Source organism: Vipera berus (assembly GCF_964194415.1).
Source record: "Vipera berus genome assembly, chromosome: 2".
Classification (NCBI taxonomy): Eukaryota; Metazoa; Chordata; class Lepidosauria; order Squamata; family Viperidae; genus Vipera; species Vipera berus.
Window position 1 is genome coordinate 151,728,215 of NC_138203.1, and position 18,817 is coordinate 151,747,031.

Sequence of the window (18,817 nt, forward strand, 5' to 3'; positions counted from 1 at the left end):
TTGGCCAGCTTCCTTAAAAAGACATCTTCCTTCTCTTTTTGTTGAAAAAGAAAACTAATTGAAACACTGTTAAATAACACATATCCATTGCTGCAAGTCAAGTATAGATTTATTCTTCCAGTGTTGCATAATAATTATTTTTGTCATAGTTTGTGTAGGGAAAGGAAGACTGTAATTCTTGACATTCGGAGAGATTTCTAGGATTTAACTAAGAGGAATATAGGTTTCTCTGATGTGCAACATTGAGTCTACTATCACATTAATAATCCTGTATGCTATTTTTATTTATTTAATTTAATTTAATTTCTTTGCCCCCCATCCTACCATGGGGCTTTCTTGACAGCTTACCATAGGAGAACATAAAATATAAAAAATGTAAAACATAGTAAATAAAACAGTAAAAATAAAATAAAAAATACAGTAATGTGAATTAAAAGATAGGTGGGGAGGGAGCATGATGGGGGGGGAGATGATGGGGGGGGGAGATGGGGTCTGCTGCAGGGAAAAGGGGGGATCTGTTATAATAGAGGATGATAACATTCTTGCAATATTCTTCACTCTTGTGCAGTTCTACGTGGCAGGCTGAAAGTTGCAATTATCTCCATTTACAAACCAGTTTCTCATTTTAGGATTTTTGCCTTTTGAAGATATATTGCATCTGTGGCATTCACTTTATGATACCTTAAACTTTCAGTTAAGCTTTTGATTTTTCACACATTTAATGGGTGATGTCTTTTCTGTTTGCTGTCCTGGTCTGGTTGCCTTCTCTGAGAATAGAAGACCCAAATGGTGTATGGAAGTCTTTAAAATGTTTCAAAGCCTGAATCTGGGAGAAATTTTAAACTACTTGGAAAATTAGCTCAGGGAAGAGAAAACAAACTAGAGTGAGGAAAACACTCAGATACATAGAGAGAAAAATCTTTTGGGGAGACCTGAGAGGAACAGTGAAATGCATCTTAAAAATATATTTATGACCTAGGGAGAATCCTATTAAGCCTGCAACAGGTGCAGAAAAACACATACAGAAACTGGCTCCAATTTTTTTTATTCCTTAGTCATTCCTGTCTCTGATTTCTTCTCCTTGACTGAGGGCTTTCACCAGGTTTTACCCTGAGAGGGAGAGAGCAAGTAATAAAAGAAATATGTTACATAGCTTGGCTAGTACTGCCATCATTTAAACATCTATCACGTTTTCCAATAATCCATCTTGGAACTGATTTTTCACCCTATGGTGGCATATTTAAAATATTGCAGCTAGGTGTATCTATTTGAGGAGCTTTAAAAAAGAACAGATAAAAACTTGCAGTAGCAAATATCACCTTGGGGGAAAAAAGCTTCCTCTAAGAGATAAGCATCCAAAATGTATTTATTTGCATTATAAAAACAAGTTTTGTATAAATTTAGTCCATCAGGCTAAATCACCTATATGTATTTAATTAGATTACAGCTCTGTCTAAAGTGAATTATGGGAGTTGAAATCCATACATCTTAAAAGTTAAGATTGAGAAATATTGATCTATAGATATACATGCACTTGTCCAAAATTATTCTATACTGTAAAACATAAGTTTTCAAATGTTCAGCCTGAAGGATTAACTTGGCCAAAACTGTAGATTTAAATTTGTGTTAAACTATCTTTTGTAGCCTGCAACAGGTGAGTTCACTACAATCTCTCCAGTGCACAGACTGCCCAGGTGCAGATCAGTTTGGTTTCAGCCAGCTTCTTCTATCAAATACTTTAATTTATTAACTCAGGTCTAGGGACTGCTTAATATCAGTTTCTGAAGGCAATAATCAGAAAATGCATTTAATACGTACAATGCATGGCTGGCTAAAACTGATTCCAAGATTGCAGTTCTTTTAAATGGACCTCATCTGTTTGTTTTTGTTTTTTAGGCATTTTTACCTGTCCCTTTAAGAGAAGATGTTATTAGCGCTATTTTATTTCCATGGCAGAGTGCTTTTTAAAAAGATCTATATTATGCGCTTCTTGCTATGGAATAAAAAGGAATAACCTAAGTAAAAACGTTGAAACTGCAAACCGATTTTCCAAGTTTCTATATCCTCTCCTTTCAAGTTACCGATTTTAGACTTTTCTGATGCTGTCATCTTGCTTCAGATATTACACGTCAAGATGTCAGGATACTTCCATTAACAACCTCCTGCCTGTATTTTCTCACTTCCACTTGAGTCTGTTTTTCTTACTACAAAAGGTGCTTCTGGACAGGGTACTCCTTGTTCTATCACCCAAAGACATTTTGCAATTGTTTTATTTCCTTTCTTCTTTGACAGATCTCTGGCAGCAGTGGACCAGCAAGGGGGGGGGGGCGGGGAAGGAACACAGAACACAAAACACAGGAGGGTTCTAGTACTGTAAGGTGGTTTTAGAAAAGGCTGGTTGGCACTGTGTAGTCTCTCTGTCTTGTTTGCAGTATGTTCCTCTATCCCTAACAATATTCACTCTCTTTTTCCATGACTTTTTTTTTTTTAAGTTCAGGAGAGGATCCTGAGGAAAACAAAAATGGGATTCTTTTCCACGACCACCTTTTGCTTGGTGATTTTCAGAGGAATATTGTGTTTTCTAGCAACAGAACTGAAAATATCTTCTGCCACCTTCGTGGTAAACACATTTTACTGTACTGCTTACATTTGGGGGGTGGGAATCACAAACTATAAGGTATCCCTTCCTCCGTTCTGAAAGCAGTAAATACCAGGTTTAGATCCCATTCTGGGAGTGAGGCAGAGAGAATGGCCAAGAAAGGCCCCACTATAGCTACCCCAGTTCAGTCAAGGGAGAGAACGTGGTTGGCATAGCTCAGGGGTAGGCAACCTCGGCTCTTTTATGACTCGTGGACTTCAACTCCCAGAATTCCCGAGTCAGCACAGCTGACTCGGGAATTCTGGGAGTTGAAGTCCACGAGTCATAAAAGAGCCGAGGTTGCCTGTCCCTGGCATAGCTGGACTGCATTTCTGAAATAGGTCGTCTCCTCACAACTTTCCCCTCTGGAGCTCTCTCTTCTCAAAGAGTTGGCAGTATCACTGAGGCGGCCGTGCTCAGCGCTTTTAGCTTTCCTCTACCACCGAAGTACCGCTTGCTCGAAATCTCCAGATCTTTGCAAAAGAGTACCCGGGAGTAACCTGGTCGCCTTCCTCACCAGCAGAAGAGTGAAGAGACTTTACTCTTTATAAAGCGAGTGGACGGGGGAAAAGGAAAAAGAAAAAGCTCCAGGAGCACCGAGAAGCGAGTCACGCTGCGAACCGTCCCTGAGATTTCCAAGGGTCGTGGACTGGAACGCGGGGGGGGGGGGGCGCCGCCACGGTTTGGAAACGAGCGAATAAAAGGCGCGGCTGGGGTGCAAGGACTCGGGTCTTGGCGGCAAAGCTGCTGCGCGAAAGTGGAGAAAACGGCTCCGAAGCTGCGCGTCTCTCGGGCGTCCCGAACGGCCCCTGATTTCCGTTCCTTGAACCTTTCTGCTCCGGCGCTCCCCCCTTTTTTTTTTTGGGTTCTTCCTATGACACTCTTTTCTTTCCCTCCTCCTCCTCCTCTCTTTTTAAACCCCCCCACCCCACCCTTCCAATCCTAGCTTAGGAAAAGGCTCTATTTTTAGCCGGGGGGGTGGGGGCAGCTCGTTCTATTTTTAGATCAAACAATTCCAAGGCGTGCGTCAATGGAACCCCGCGTGCGTCACCCGCGCAGACATTCCGATCCCGCCCCTAGCTCCGAGGGCGCCGGAACATTCCGCCCCTTTTTGCCTTGTATGGCGAAGGCTGCAGCCGGGCCCGTGCGTCAGAGGATCCCCCCCCTCCTCCTCCTCCGCCCAACCCTTCGCTTTGCGTCACAGAGAGCTTAAGAGAATCTCCCGGCCACGGGCTGGTGAGCCCCAGTGGCTTAGTCGGCGTCTAGACTGTAGGCAGCGAGCTCCCGCGCGGGCTCGCTCTTTATCTCGGGGTTTGATCTGCGCGGCGGCGAGAATCGGCGCTTCCCCGATGCGCTTTGGGTTTTCTACACGTTATCCGGCTTCCCCGACGCCTTCACGTGTCAAAGTGGAAGAGACCGCAGCTAGATTTTTCAGCTCCGCTGGGTACGTTGTGGATTTATTGTTAATTTCACCCCCCCCCACCTTCCCGTCTACTTTTTCATAAAGTGCAAACGCGCGTCGAGACTTTCGTGAAGGATTTTTTCTCTCTCTCTCTCTCCCCCCCCCGTTGACCGGTTTGCAGGACGCGAGGGATGCTTTCGATCAGATCGGGAGAGGCGTGCGACTGAGGAAAGGCGGGGAGGAGATAAGTTTCGGGGATCGGAAGGAATCTCGCCCGTTGAAAAGTTAGGGCGCGAGAATTACGGGCGAGGAGGGAAATAGGCGATTGCGTTTGATCATCTGATATGCTGCAAAACGAAAAGGAAGCGTAAATAGCGAGTAGGGCCGTTCTAACGGCAGCAAATGCTTGCCAAGTGAAGTATGGATGTGCGATTCCGTTTGCAAGAGAGGAGTTTATCCGGGAAGAATGAATTTTAAAGAACGGCGATGGCTTCTGTTGCTTATTCATATTTTAACTGTATGAACTACAACATGGTTTTTCCAAATAGTCATGTTTTGATTTGCAGATCTTAGAGAGTTACTAGAAATGCCAAATGTCGTCTGCCTGCCTCTTCCTATGTAATATGGGACAACTTGAAAGCATTGGTTAAGGTGCAGAAATCATGAACCACTGGACTAAACCTACAAGGTCAGGCTCTTTCTCCTTAAAAAGAGGCATTTATACTTTGAAGCTTGAATTGCAAGAGGAGCTAGCTGGGGGCTTGGCTGATGGCAACTATAATGGTGCACTTGTTTCCAAAAGCAGTTTTCAAAGTCTACATTTGCATTTTAAAGGACAAAATTGTTGTAACCTGAGCATGTGGGAGCCCTGGCAGATGTGTACCGGTGACTGGATGCATTTTGCCATTTTTATGTCCGGTGACCTTGATTGTGATGTCAGTGTAGGATGGGCACCTTACTCAGGCAAAAGTGAAGTTGCCTCTTTAAGAGAAAAAATTGCAATATTAAGAAGTGAGGCAATCTGATGCTTGGTAAGGAAAGTAATATTGTACTTCTAGTGCTTGTGTCCAGATGCGAGGCCTCATCATAAGGCCTGGTGATTGTGCCATGTTTTGGAGACAAACAGGTCAGATTCTTAACTTCTCAAATAGCTGAAGATATTTTACTACTTCTTCAGGCTGAATATATTGATTCTGCCTAAACCAAATTGAGTAAAGAACTTTAAATGTCTTTCTCTCTGTTTGGACGATCACTATGAGAAAAACTGTTTGTGCCAGATTTGTATGCTGACTCTGCTTGCAGCTAGTAGTCCTTTTATAGTTGCCTAATTTTTGTTAATCTGAGGGTCATGTGCATTGTGTATCTGTGTGGCCATATGCACGTTTAGGATTTTACTAGATGCAGAAATTCCTCTCCATATTTTCAAAAAGTGGGTATCTTTGAAAAATGTTTCCTAACGTTCTCTTTCTTTTTTCCCCTCTTTCCCTTTCCAAAGAGATGCTCTGCTTTGTGTGTGGGTGCATATGCATGTTTGTGAGTCGATCTGCTGAGCCGCTTGGTACCATCACAGGTGTTGAAGGACATAAATCAGCAAAGCTCCTACCCTGGTGCTTTCATGTGGCTTTGCAAGGGGGTGGAGGAGTTACAGTTCCTGGCATGTTCAGAGCGACAGGTGCTGCATCAAGTTTGAGCACCTGGCAGCCTTTGCTGTGGCAGGCTCCCCCTGTTTCTAAGTCTGTGCGCAGGACTTCAAAGGCTGAAGAAGTCCACTTGCCACAGCCTTTGTCCATTGTCAGCACCTCCTTTAGTGGTCTTGGTCACCCCAGAATCATTGTTAGACTGTGAGGGGTTTGAAAACCTAGACGGAGACCAGGAAGCTTTTGGAGTATATAATGGGTTGAACCCTAGAATAATCTCAGCAACTACTCAGAGCAATGTGGGGTAATCACAGCATTCCCAAAAGCTTGATTTGTTTTACATACCACAATCCTGCGCATGTTTATCCAGCAATAAGGGCAGCTCTATTCTAAAGGATTTCCTCTCAGGCAAATTTGCCTAGGACAGACACTTAGGTAAGAAGAGAACCAATCGCTTTCATTATGTCATCTTTAGACACCTTCTACCAAGGAAAATTGCTATTGTCAAGGCAGAAAGCCAGGAAATGTGAATTATTTTTATTTTCCATTGTTTGATCAAAGAAAGTGGGAAAATGCCAGCTGGGCTATTTCAGCTTTTAAAAAGCTTATGCTTACACAAAAACAGCATTGGGGTTGATCTCTTGGAATGAAGCCCACACTTACCTCTTCCATTGATAGCTTTGAGTAGTGTTGATTATCTTTTCGGCAGATCAGACATCTTGACAGGTGCAGTTTTTCTCATTACTGCCCTTTATACAATATGGAGAGCTGCATCAGTTGGATACCTTGATGTGCAGCTGTTAAAAGCACAGGAAACATGCAAAGCAGGAAAAGGGTCTGCGTAGAGCAGGGAAGAGTTGGGCATCTAATACCAGAATCTATTTGCCCTTGTTCAAATGGGGCTCAGCACAAGCAGTGGATTCAGTCCTGGAACATTTGAGCCTGGAAGAAATAGCTTTCAACAAGAAAAGCTTCTTTTAGATAATTCCACCCATTGTCAAACTGACAGTAACAGCCTGTTGCAAGTTTCCTTAAGCTGTTGAGTATTTCTTCTTGGAAACAGCGTGGCCATTTATGCTGCATTGTGCCAGTTTTTGCTTACAGAGTTCAGAATCTTTCTGTGGTTTTACATTAGCACTGAACCCAGCATAATCCAGTTGCCGGGAAGTGGATCTGTCCCTGCTGTTCTGGAGCTACAGCAGAGGGTGCTCTTGAGCAGTCTCTAAAGTCCAAATGCAGTCCAACAAATTGGGAGGAAATTGTAGAGCTGTGTGGAACACCATAATGATGGGCTTCTGTGCTGTTCCTCTGTCTAAAGCAGCAATGGATGAACTGTAAACCTTCCCATTCAGCTATCTCTCGGGATCCCTTGCTATTGGCCAGGCTGTCTTGGGCTGATGGGAATTGTAGTTCAGCCACCTTGTGAAGACATAGATTTCCCATTCCAAAAGCAGTCAGTCATCTCTCCCCTGATTGGTTTATAGCTACCATTGTTCTAGAGAACTTAGCTGTTGGTTCTTAAGTGTGGGGGAATTAGTATATTAGGTTGAGATTTCAGCCTTTCTATTTCAGGGCAACTGTCTGGGGCTATCCAAAGGCAGCAGTGCTTGGTCACTGGCCCCAAAGCCTTGTATCCTCCAATTGCAGTGGGGATCCAGCTATCCTTCAGTCTTACTACCTTCAGTGCCTTTCGTCTCAGCCTTTGAAGGTAAACGGAAGCTGTCAAATGATTGGGGTGGGGGAATTTGCAGGGCAGCAAAGTTCTGCAAAAAATGCTGCTCTGCCTATCAGACGGGGGATAGTAGCACATCTGCTGCTGCATCTGTTTTATAGTGATTACAGGAGCCATTTGTGCACTAAAACAACAAGGATCCCAAAGGGGCGGCTCGCAGGGTAAAGAGGTGAGTGTGTCGTTATAGCAACGCCGTGCCGTTTCCATTGGAAGATAGTAGAGGACTGTGAGAGAAATACACAGAGGAGAAAGCGATGGCAACAATGCCTGCAGGAAAAAAGACACTTGTGCTTCCAACAATGTTCTTTGCTACAAAGGAGGTTAATTCCAGTTCTTCTCTCATTCGATTCCCTGGTGTAACTCTGTGGAAAAGGGTTGGAGCACCAGCCATAGATGCACAAGTGGAAGTGTTTTTAGGCAGCTAGGCAGGCATTGAGAAAGAGAGGAACTGAAATACCTTGAAATGCCTTTTCTGGCGAATCCTGTTTAGAAATACTTTTTATGGCCACAGTGGGAAAAACTACCACTCCCGGAAGAGAATAGGTTATTCACCTGTTTTCAGGAAGAGGGTAGAAATATCTAGCACTTCAGCTATTATCTCCTAAGGTAATTGTGTGGATTCAGCCTTCTGTTATTATAGGACTGTCACCAGAAGTGTGTTGCCTGCCCTTTGAATGTCAGATTAGTACAGAAATCTCTTTATTCCATTGTCAAAGAATTTCATTTTTTTGTAATGCCATATTCTTAGACCGGTAATTCTTACTTTAATGGCTTTGTTTGATTGTTGTGAGCCGCAGAGTACCAGAGAGTTGGATGGCATTCGGATTTAATAGAGGGCGATGATGCACATTTTTAGGCCAATAAAGTGTGGGGAAATGAGACCTTCCATATGGAGACTCTTGGCATAAAACAATGGAACAGCCATGAACTTTCTCGGATTCCACGTCAATTAGCTCAGTTTCATTGTGTACGTTCAGAGCATAATATATTTCCACTATTGATTTCTCAGTCCATGGGTGGGCCGAGGACGCTCTTCAGCCCCTTTGTCTTCACTCTTACTTTTATTTTGATATTTATGCCTTCAAGCCCAGGGGTAAAGCTAGTATCAATCAAGCCATTTTCTTTTAATTCTGATTTACAAGTGTTGTCCTTTTTTCCCTCGCCACAGGAGCTGTAGACTAATATCACTGTGACATTGTTGTACAGTTAGATTTAGCATGGAGGCTTTAAAAAAAAGGCAACGGGGGAGGGAAGGGTCCAAATTAGAACAGTATCACAAAGATCTAAATGTCCAGACTGGATAAAAGACTTCACAATTGCTGCTTTTTTTAAAAAAAAACTTTTTAAAAAGCTTGCACACTAAGGACTAATAGCATGAGAAGTATTGCACCGAGCTTTGTGCTGAAAGGCCCACTGTTGATCCTTCCTATTTGCTAAATATCTGCTGTCCAATCAGGCCTTGTCTTCAGTGATGCTAGCAGCAACACCTGAGATTAGGATTCCAGCTCCTGTAATGGAGCTCCCTAGTCCTGCTTTACCTAGAGAGATGCTGCTCTCGCAGATTTGCAGACGTCAGAACTTTCTCTGGGGAGAGTATGCTAATAAATCCTGTGTTATGAGGATCCCTGGGTATCACCTGTTGCTACATTGGAACAAATCATAACAAGTCTTAACAATTGGATACCCAAGTTCTATTTTAGGAATGCAGAATAACAAGATCAGATAGTGTCAGTGGGTGTGCAGAGGGCTTATGCCGGCATACTGAGGTTTCAAAGATGCGTGAATAAGATATTTTCTTTCAAGAGGAGAAGTTGAGCAGAATTGGCCAGTCTAGGCTGTAAATGCAAGCCTCGTCTCAGATGGAGACTCAGCAAGCGACTCAAATCACTTAGCAGTTGAGAGATTCACGGTCCCTCTGCCACTTCATCTTTGAGAGCTTAGGATAGGACAGGGGTAGGCAACCTTGGCTCTTTTATGACTCGTGGACTTCAACTCCCAGAATTCCTGAGCCAGCCATGCTGGCTCAGGAATTCTGGGAGTTGAAGTCCACGAGTCATAAAAGAGCCAAGGTTGCCTACCCCTGGGATAGGATATCGATTCACGCACGTGTTGAAGTCTTGCTCAAATCTGGGGACAAATTAACAGGGAAAAACCTTCATAGGAATCACATTCCTTAAAAAAAAGGGTGCCAACAATATTTTTCGAAATCTTTTTTGCCAACATCAATTGATCCTCTTAACAAATTGAGAAGAAGCTGCAAGCCTCAGTTTTGTTTTTTCAATTGAAAATTCAACACAGGTGATCCTTGACTTACGATGGTTTGTTTAACAATGGTTCAAAGTTACAGCGGGCTTGGGAAAAGTGACATACGTCCTATCTTCAAAATTACAACTACCACAGCATGCCCAGGGGCCATGTGATCACAATTTGGGTTTGCTTAATGACCATAGTATAAAATGGTTTCAAAATCGGGTCCGTCACATGATGACTTATTAATGACTGCGTTGCTTAGTGGTCAAAATTCATGTTCCAGTTATGGTTATAAGTCAAAAACTACTTGTTCTGGAACAGATAGCCACTTCTTAGGTGATGTAGTTCTTGCCCATCCAAATTCCAGGTTGTCTGTCATTTTTTTATTTATTTTAATTAGCAGAGTGAGGATTATTTCCAACTAAGGATTTGCATGCGAGCTCCTAAAAAGGGAGCTCCTGTCTCTCTCAGAAATGGGTGACAGCCTTATTTCAAAGGTGCAGTGTTAAAAATCTCTTGGAACTCTCTATGTCTCAGCATCCCGTAATTCTTTCCTCTATTAAAGTAGCAGCTTTTGGTAACAGAACCTAACCAACTTGCATTTTACCACAAGAGTTGCTGGTATAGACTTGACTTTCATCTCGGCTAATGCTTGCAGTCATAATTCCTCTTTGGGGAAGTTCTCAAAGACACTATAAAGCTCTGAGATTCTGTCTTCCTGACAGGTCCAGTTTTCATGTCCCTTGTCAGGGGCTGCTGCTTAAGAGACAAATCAAGCATTTAGATGGATCTGCTTCAAACAAAGGACTACAATAAGATAGAAGTGGGATGATCAAGTAGAATGCAACATGACCAAAACCTCTTTTTCATATAATGTAGTTTTCCTCTATACTGCTGGCAAGGCAGCGACATATAACATTTCCTTTTTTTAATAACTGGACTGATTGTGATGCAGGTAAGAACAGAATTATTGCTTCTAGGACTGAGCATTTTGTATAGGAGATTGAGATTGAGATGATAAAGAGAATTTAGAGGCAGGATACATTTCCTTTGCTCCTTGGTTCACCAACCTGAAGGTCAAGTTTTCAAAACCATGTTGCCTCATAATATTAGGGAAAGGCCTGCTCCGTAACTCAGTCCAAACCAAATTCTACCTTGGTTTTATACCTCAAGTTGTTTCAGAACTTTGGAATATTGATGGTTCCAAGTTTGTAAAATTAAGATGGAACAAATACCGACAGTAGAAATTTCAGAATCAAGCTTTAACAAGCTATGGGAAGTTGTTTAGATAAATAGATGGTTACTTCAGTCCTTTAACTTTCATAAGGAAACTCGTGAAATATGCTGGGTTTTTTTTCCACTTGGAACACATTTATAGAATGCTTGCCTATTTCTCTCATGATACTACAGGTAGTGTTCAACTTACAACCACAATTTAGCCCAAAATTTCTGTTAAGTGAGACATTTGTTAAGTGAGTTTTGCCCCATTTTATAATCTTTCTTGCCACAGTTGTTAAGTTAATCACTGCAATTGATAAGTTAGTAATAGGGTTGTTAAGTGAATCTGGCTTCATTGATTTTGCTTGGGATGCGGCAATGGTCATGAATCAGATCTGAAGCACCTGAATTTTGAACATATGACCATGGGGATGCAGCGGTTGTAAGCGTGAAAAATAGTCATAAGTCTCATTTTTCAGTACCATTGTAACTTTGGACGATCACTAAATGAACTGTTGTAAGTCAAGGACTACCTGTATTGGCTTAATGCTTTAGTTCTTATTCCCCACATTGAGAGAGAACCCAGTATAAAATTCAAGGGCTCCTGTTCCTTCTGTGTTCGTTGCATTTTTTTTACTCATTTGTCTTGTTCATTTTCCTTTCTTTCCCCATTAAAACACTTGATCATATCCAATGTTTGACCCTCATTATTCTCAGAAATGACATTAACCAAGCAGATGGGATAAGTATATTGCAAATCTACAGCTGGGTTTGCATTATAATGCCTCGTTATTGTTTTAGAAGAATGGCTTTTCTAGACACACAAAGAAAAGGTTTTACCTTTGCACTTGTCTCTTGTGTTGGCAGAAATATTTTTAATTTCAGACAAAAACACAGGAATCCTTTCTGGGGTGTACGTAGTGAGGCTCTTCACGGCATACCTTGTATCGCCTAGGGAGTAGTACCACACATATATGACAGCTGCTTCGCATATCCAGAAAATTTAAGAAATTGAACAGTACCCCAATTTCATAAAAGAAAAAAATAAAAGATGTAGGAATAAACTTAGAAGCAAACCAGATGTATATGTGAGGAGAAGAAAATTACCGCCGCTCAACTGCAAGTATCAAGAAATATCATTTACTCCAACTTTCAACATTGTGACTAATAGCTTCTTCTCTTTTTCATGGAGAGGAATATCAGGGACAGAAAGGAAGGAGAACATCTTGTGTCTCCTTCTAATATTCCCAAGAAGAAATAGGGCATCAGAAATATTAGTCCTCCTTTTAACAAGGGCCCCAAACTCTTTCCTTCCCCATTTCTGCTCCTCTGCTTCGATAAATAAAAGTTTAGAACTGCGTTCAAGAGGAAGGTTCAAGGCCAAGGACTTGGTTTGTATTAAATCTGAAGTAACAGTTTGTCCTGATGTTAATAAAAAGCCCACCGTTTTTGTAAGGGTATCTAATGGAGACCAGCCTTCTCTGGCCATCTACATTTCTGGGACGACAGCTTCTAGAATCTTGTGTTAACTAGTTATCACTTTAGCACATCTGATAGTCAGTAGGTCAGGGAAAACTCACAAGACCCTCCCTCCCTTTTTATAGCACCTTTAAGCTCACTTTTCTGCCAAATCAATTCATGACAATTTCTAAAGTACAACACAGATGCAACTAACTTCTACTTGGGAGGACTTTTTGTATCTCTCCAATATCTAACAGATTTTCTCCTTCTTCCTGCCTTTGTCTTTCCATAGAGATGCCCTGTATCCAAACACAATATGGGACCTCGCTTCAGAATGGAGGATCCTGCGAGCGCTACCCAGCAGACTTCTTGACCCCTGAGTTTGGCAAACCCACCATGGACCTGGTCAATACTGAGATCTCTGCTGCCACTACTACTCTGCCCAGCTTCAGCACCTTCATGGACAATTATACAGGCGAATTTGACGCTTTCCTCTATCAGATTCCAGCTGCGAACCCCAATACCACATCCTTCAAGCTGGAAGATTTCCAAGTATATGGTTGTTATCCTGGTCCTTTCAGCAGCCAGTTGGATGAGACCATGTCCTCAAGTGGCTCAGACTATTACGGCAGTCCATGCTCAGTCCCCTCCCCTTCCACACCAAGTTTCCAGACTTCCCAAGGTCCAACTTGGGAGAACTCCTTTGGAAGCTATTCCCCCACTCATACCTATGAGGGCATGAGGCCTTGGGTGGCGGCAGCAGCAGCAGAGCCTCCCAAGAGTAGTTCTACTCAACCATCTTATTTTTCCTTTGGCCTTTCGGCTCACAGCGCTGGAGTCCCACCCCAGAGTCCACTGAAGATGCAACCGACGACCCACCAGCATTTGGTGGATGGAGAAGTCTTTTCACTCCCACAAACCTCCTCTTCAGTCCATTTTTCTCCTTTGCCGCTCAGCCAGGCCTCACCAGGCCTAGATGGATCTGGCCTGATGGACAGTTCCCTCTCTCCAACAAAGACACGCAGCCCTGGATCCAATGAAGGGCGCTGTGCTGTGTGTGGGGACAACGCTTCATGCCAACACTATGGTGTCCGGACCTGTGAGGGCTGCAAGGGCTTTTTCAAGGTAAGAGGAATACGTTATTTCAAAGTAGAGCTTGGAACTTGATTTTGAAACTTCTAGTTCTATTAAAATAGCTTTCTCCAGCCAGTGGTCTTCCAGTCTGCCTGAAGCAACAACTCCCTGAATTCCCTAACCAGCATGGCTTATTCCTATGATGGCTGAGGAGCTGTAGCCTCATCCAATTTGGAGGGCATGAGGTTGGGATTGACTGGCTGAAGACAATCCCAGCATTCTGCATGTCCCTAAGCTTCAGCAAAGAATGCCGGGATTTGAAGACCTCTTTTTCCAGGGAGGGAAAGGAAAAGCCTTTGCTATGTGTTGACTGCCATAGGGATGACTCATCAGACCTTTCTCTGACTGCTTTCTAAATAAAGGAGGTCATTGTAAGCACTCTCTTCCCCTCATAAGGGTAGGTGGCAGGGGGAAAAAATTCTTTCAGTGGGAGGCTATAGAAAAGCTCTGGCAAGCCCTAAGTCCATATCAATCCTTCTGTGTATTTCAGAGGCTACCCTTATTTCATCTGGAAACTGTTGAGACCTAAGGCAGCCGAGAATCGCTAGCTCCTTGGTGCACAGAATTCCCAAAAGGCATTGTAGATTGCTGTAAAAATGGGGGGGAGAGGGGGGGAGAAGTCTAAGAACAAAAATTAAAGGAGCTGCTGGCCAATGGAGTTGGCAGGTACCATATTGGGAAAAGGCTATTCTGCCAAAAATCACAAGGAAAAAGTGGTAGAATCTTCGGGAAGGGGTAGAATAGATGGGGGGAACCATTGCAGATGCACGAAGAAGAATTGAAATGTCCATTCACCGCTCTGAAAAAACAGTGTAAGAAAATGAGGATGTGGTTATGAATTATAGGAATTGTTAATTGGACATACCTGTAGCATCCCAAGCGGGAGGAGGCCGATCTGTTGGATGGTTGAGCAACCCAAAGATGGTCACTGCTCTTCTGAATGCAGAGATTTTGGAAGGCCACAAAAGCAGAAAGGGAGACAGGTCTGGAAGCAGTGGGGAAGAGAGAGGAGAACACAGTCAAATAGCGTACCTGAAATTAGCCTAGTATTCAGCTTCTCTAGTCTGACCACTGTTTATTGAGTGGACACTTAGACTAGGAAAGTCTTCAATACAGAGTTGGCTGTGAAATCTTGGGGACTGCACACCCGATGCATCTGGAGGACAGCAAGTTGAGGAAGGCCATCTTCCCCTCCCTTTCCCTTTGAAAAGCCTTTTTTGGGTGTTGTCTCGCAGCAGGCACTCAGTCAGTATTCTGTGTTCACAGTGCTTTGGGGTGGGGTGGGGGTCTCTTCGCTCAAATATTCATTATAATATTCATTACAAATCTTAGGCCTTCTGCAAACTTTGGGGTTCTCCACACCGGCAGATATCTGCATCCTTATATCTCTCTTGGCTGTGCAAAAACTAACTTTCAGGGGATGAGCTTACTTTCAGGATGTTATAAGGCAAGCTAGTAAACAAGCTAAGTTTACAGCTTTCCAGTTGTTGCTGAAGTACAAACTTCAGCAGCTGCAGCCGACAGGACCTTCCAGACTGGAAGTTGGCAACATCCAGAAGGCTGCAAGTTAACTACTTGCCAAGTCTTTTTTTTTTTAACAACATGTAAGGAAAAGCTTGAAATACAATTTTCACTCCCGCTCCTTTTCATGCTTGCAGGCCACAGCGTAGCTCTCCTGTCTAATCTCAGCCAGAGGAAGGCTGGACTGGGTCAAAAAGAAAAGATATTATTCCCTTGGGATGTCCTTTCTGACTTCTGTCAGAAAATGCAACAGGGTCTGCATTCCTCACATTTGGTTACTTTGAGCAACCCCTAATGTGGTCTCCTGGGCAGGCGCTTCTGGCAAGGAGGCCTCTCGACAGCACACATTTCCGTCTCTTGAATTCTCCCTTGCATTGTGGTTTGGCAATGATAGGAAATGGAGGGCGTTCCCTGCCTTTGTGGAGAATAGCGGTACTTATAAGAGAAAGGCCTTTCTCTTTTTCTCTGGGAAGGGCGCTTTGTGAGCCGGCTGAGAGGAGCAGAGCTTCAAGAGCTCCGATGGAGCTCAGCTAGGTGACTAAGTCAGTATGTCTGGCCAGTTTGTAGCCATAAAAGCTAAGGTTTTTGAAAAGCAGCCAGTGACTCTAAGGGTGCCTTGATACTGTGATTCACTGAACATTAATGATTATTTTGCTGTAAATCAGTAGAGCTCAGTTAACAGGTGCTGCATTATCACCAGAACTGCTTTATCAAAATGCAGATAGTCCTCGACTTACAACAGTTCATTTAGTGACCCAAGTTACAACAGCACTGAAAAAAGTGACTTATGACCGTTTTTCACACCTACGACCGTTGCAGCATTCCCCATAGTCACGTGATCAAAATTCAGATGCTTGGCAACGGACTCATGAGAGTTGCCGTGTGCCGGGGATCATGCAATCACCTTTTGCAACCTTCTGACAAGCAAAGTCAGCGGGGAGGCCAAATTCACCTAACAACCGTGTTACTAACTTAACAACTGCAGTGATTCACTTAACAACTGTGGCAAGAAAGGTTGTAAAATGGGGCAAAATTCACTTAACGAATGTCTCATTTAGCAACATAAATTTTGGGCTCAATTGTGGTTGTAAGTCGAGGACTACCTGTACTTCAGCTCGATTCTACATGTGTTTTAATATTAAATGTGATTTCTTGCATTACATGACTTTCTTTTACTTTGCTCAGCTTTTAACCACCAGATACATTTAGTCTGCTTGGCTAGGAATCATAGGAGTAATAGTTCAACATATCCTACAGAGAGCCATTTTAGTGTAGATCGTGCTACGCTGGCCACAAATCTCCTTTCTTGCAACCATAAATAAAGGTGTTAATGTTTCTCAGATATAAAGTTCCCTGCTGCAAATAACCAGTAGCTATCCCACCCAAGATCTTGGCAGAAGGTATGGGTCTGAAATCAATTTTGAGTGTAAACAGTAGTATGAATAATTTCCAAATACATAGAATGGAATCTTCCTGAAATCATAGGGCAATGGAGACACTAACTTCCAGTTTTTCCTTAACTGCACATGTTTCCCCCCACAAATTTCTTAAGTGAGGCAGGGATTCAATCCATGGTGAGACAAATGGAGGGACATCCATCTGTTCCAGTCTGGATTATGTTCTGGGTAGAAATGGCAAATAGATGTTTCCCAATAAACCCGAGATTAGGGTTGAAGTGAAAGGAAGCTGCTAGGACCACAAATTTAGCTAAAGCGCTAAATCCCATTTGAACAAAACATTACAAACTCCTTGAAGAAAATCACACATGGTTTGCTTTACTTCATAAAGTAAATAAAATTGACATGAGGGAGATTTTGGTGGTGGAACGATCAGGTGACTCCTTGCAATTTGGATATATTCTAGAAAGATGGTTAGAAGTGGGGGAAAGGGGGAATTCATGGCTATGTTTTGAGGATCTAACAATTCAATTGCACATCTGTTTTGCAGCATGCAAATCTTAACCTAGGTGATTGATTTTGCGATCAGAATATGCCTTTTTTCAATTGAATGACTTCTCTAGAACAGATAAATACATAAGGGATTAATTTCTTTGCTTCACATTTGAATATGAACCTAATTTGTAATTCCAAAGTCAATACTGTACAATCCCAAGTCAAGCCAAAACAAAGTTTATTCTGACTTTTCTAATTTAGTAGTTTGGACCAAAATGTATACAACTCTATGTAATGAGGAAATTACAAAAGTACATTATATTAGAGAAAATTGCTTTGCTTAGAAGCAAATCAAGGGTTACTGGGTCCCTAGGGCAAAGGAACAAATGAGAATCTCTGCCAAAAGTAAACTTCATTATTAAGTTTAATACTGGTATTACTAGTATGTAATATTATGGTCAACCAACTTTACATCTGTTTTACCTACAGATATTAACTTACATGAAAAGTAAACTATCTGTTGCTTACTTTGCAATGTTTAATGTAAGATAACTACCACATCTCATATACAAAACACAGATAATTTAAACATTTTACCTATCCCAGTAATTAAGAATGAGGTCTTGTTTATTTTATGGTATTTTCCAAAATAATGTTGCATTAGCATTGTGGTGGCTCCAAATTTATAATGTTGAGATTTTTCTCTCAAGTATGATGACAATAACTTATCTCCATGCTTCCTCAAGAATAAGTCTACCATTCACAGGCTGCAAACATTCAGGTGACCAAGAGATGGTGGCAGAGAGACAGGTTCTATCTCTCTCTGTTGCCATCTAGTGGCTGTTAGGAAGTTGCCAAAACTGGAGCTATTGAAAAACATGATTTCAGTTAGGCTCCCAATCCGTTTGAAATGCAGTGAGAGCTGTTGCTAATGTTTTGTTTGCTTGGTCTGCAAAGGTGTAAGAAGGATTTTTTTAAAGCTTTCTCTCCTGTACAGTGCACCATTCACACAATGTGTACAGTCTCCTGACTCTTGCTCTTCATCTGTAGCTTGCATATATAATTGCAGTCTTTGTGCCCATTTTAAATTTTCTTCCATATTTAATTTAGAAAGGTTTAGAGTTCTTTGCTTCAGCATTGGAAAAGGCTTCAGCATTGGAAAACTCTCTGATACCTTGAATTTGCCATCTCTGCTTGCAGCCTGTTTCTAGGCTGGGTTTCCCAGCCAACACATGCTAGGCCCAGACAAGTCTCTTTATTCTCCGTTACTAGGCAACAGTGGAAACAAGTCTAGCCTCTGAGGCGTCTTAGGCATAGTTGGGCCAGCACCAGGGAGACCCAGGTCCTAACCTACCCTCAGCCCTCACTGGGTAATTTGAAGACAGTCCCTCTTTCTCAGTCCAATCGACCTCACAAGATTGTGGTTGTTGGGGACAAATAGGAGGAATGTTACCCTATACACAATGCCTAGAGCTCCTGAAGGAGGGATAGATGCAAACAAACAAATGAATAAATAAAGACATTGTCTTAGTTCTCCAAGGAAAGAAGACAGGCCCCACTCAGCCTCAAAAAAGAAAGAAGAAATGGAATAAAAAATGCAAGCTCTTCAACTTCTAGGCTTTTCTGCAGTCCTGACACTTACCCTGATTGCCCTGCCTTTTGTTAAATGTTCCTGACCATGGAAGTGACAGTTTACTGTATTGCTGATATATGTTCACAGTCCCATTATGACTGTGTTATCCATCTCTGAATGTTCTGCTGCCAAGACTTATAAATAAGCCTAAAGTAAAGAAACCTGCATGCAGGAATGTATACATTTCAAAGTAGATTTTTTTTAAAAAAAATTGCTAAAACAAGGTGGAATGAACAAATTTGAAAAAAAAAATAGAAACTAGAAAAGCTAGAGGGTTAACATCTATGGATGAATAAAGA

At 42.3% G+C, this 18,817-nt stretch overlaps 1 protein-coding gene across 2 annotated transcripts in view; it reads left to right on the forward strand.

Moving 5' to 3' along the window:
* Positions 1–18,817, forward strand: part of NR4A1 (nuclear receptor subfamily 4 group A member 1) — a 42,314-nt gene that overhangs the window by 13,689 nt on the left and 9,808 nt on the right. The window contains exons 1-2 of one of the 2 annotated variants that reach the window (XM_081315813.1): positions 3,868–4,082; positions 12,631–13,463. In XM_081315813.1, the coding sequence (XP_081171939.1) occupies positions 12,633–13,463 (831 nt within the window). In that variant the 5' untranslated portion in view covers positions 3,868–4,082; positions 12,631–12,632. Of the gene's footprint in view, positions 1–3,867; positions 4,083–12,630; positions 13,464–18,817 lie in introns of those variants that run through there. The other variant, XM_081315814.1, reaches the window with a different exon arrangement.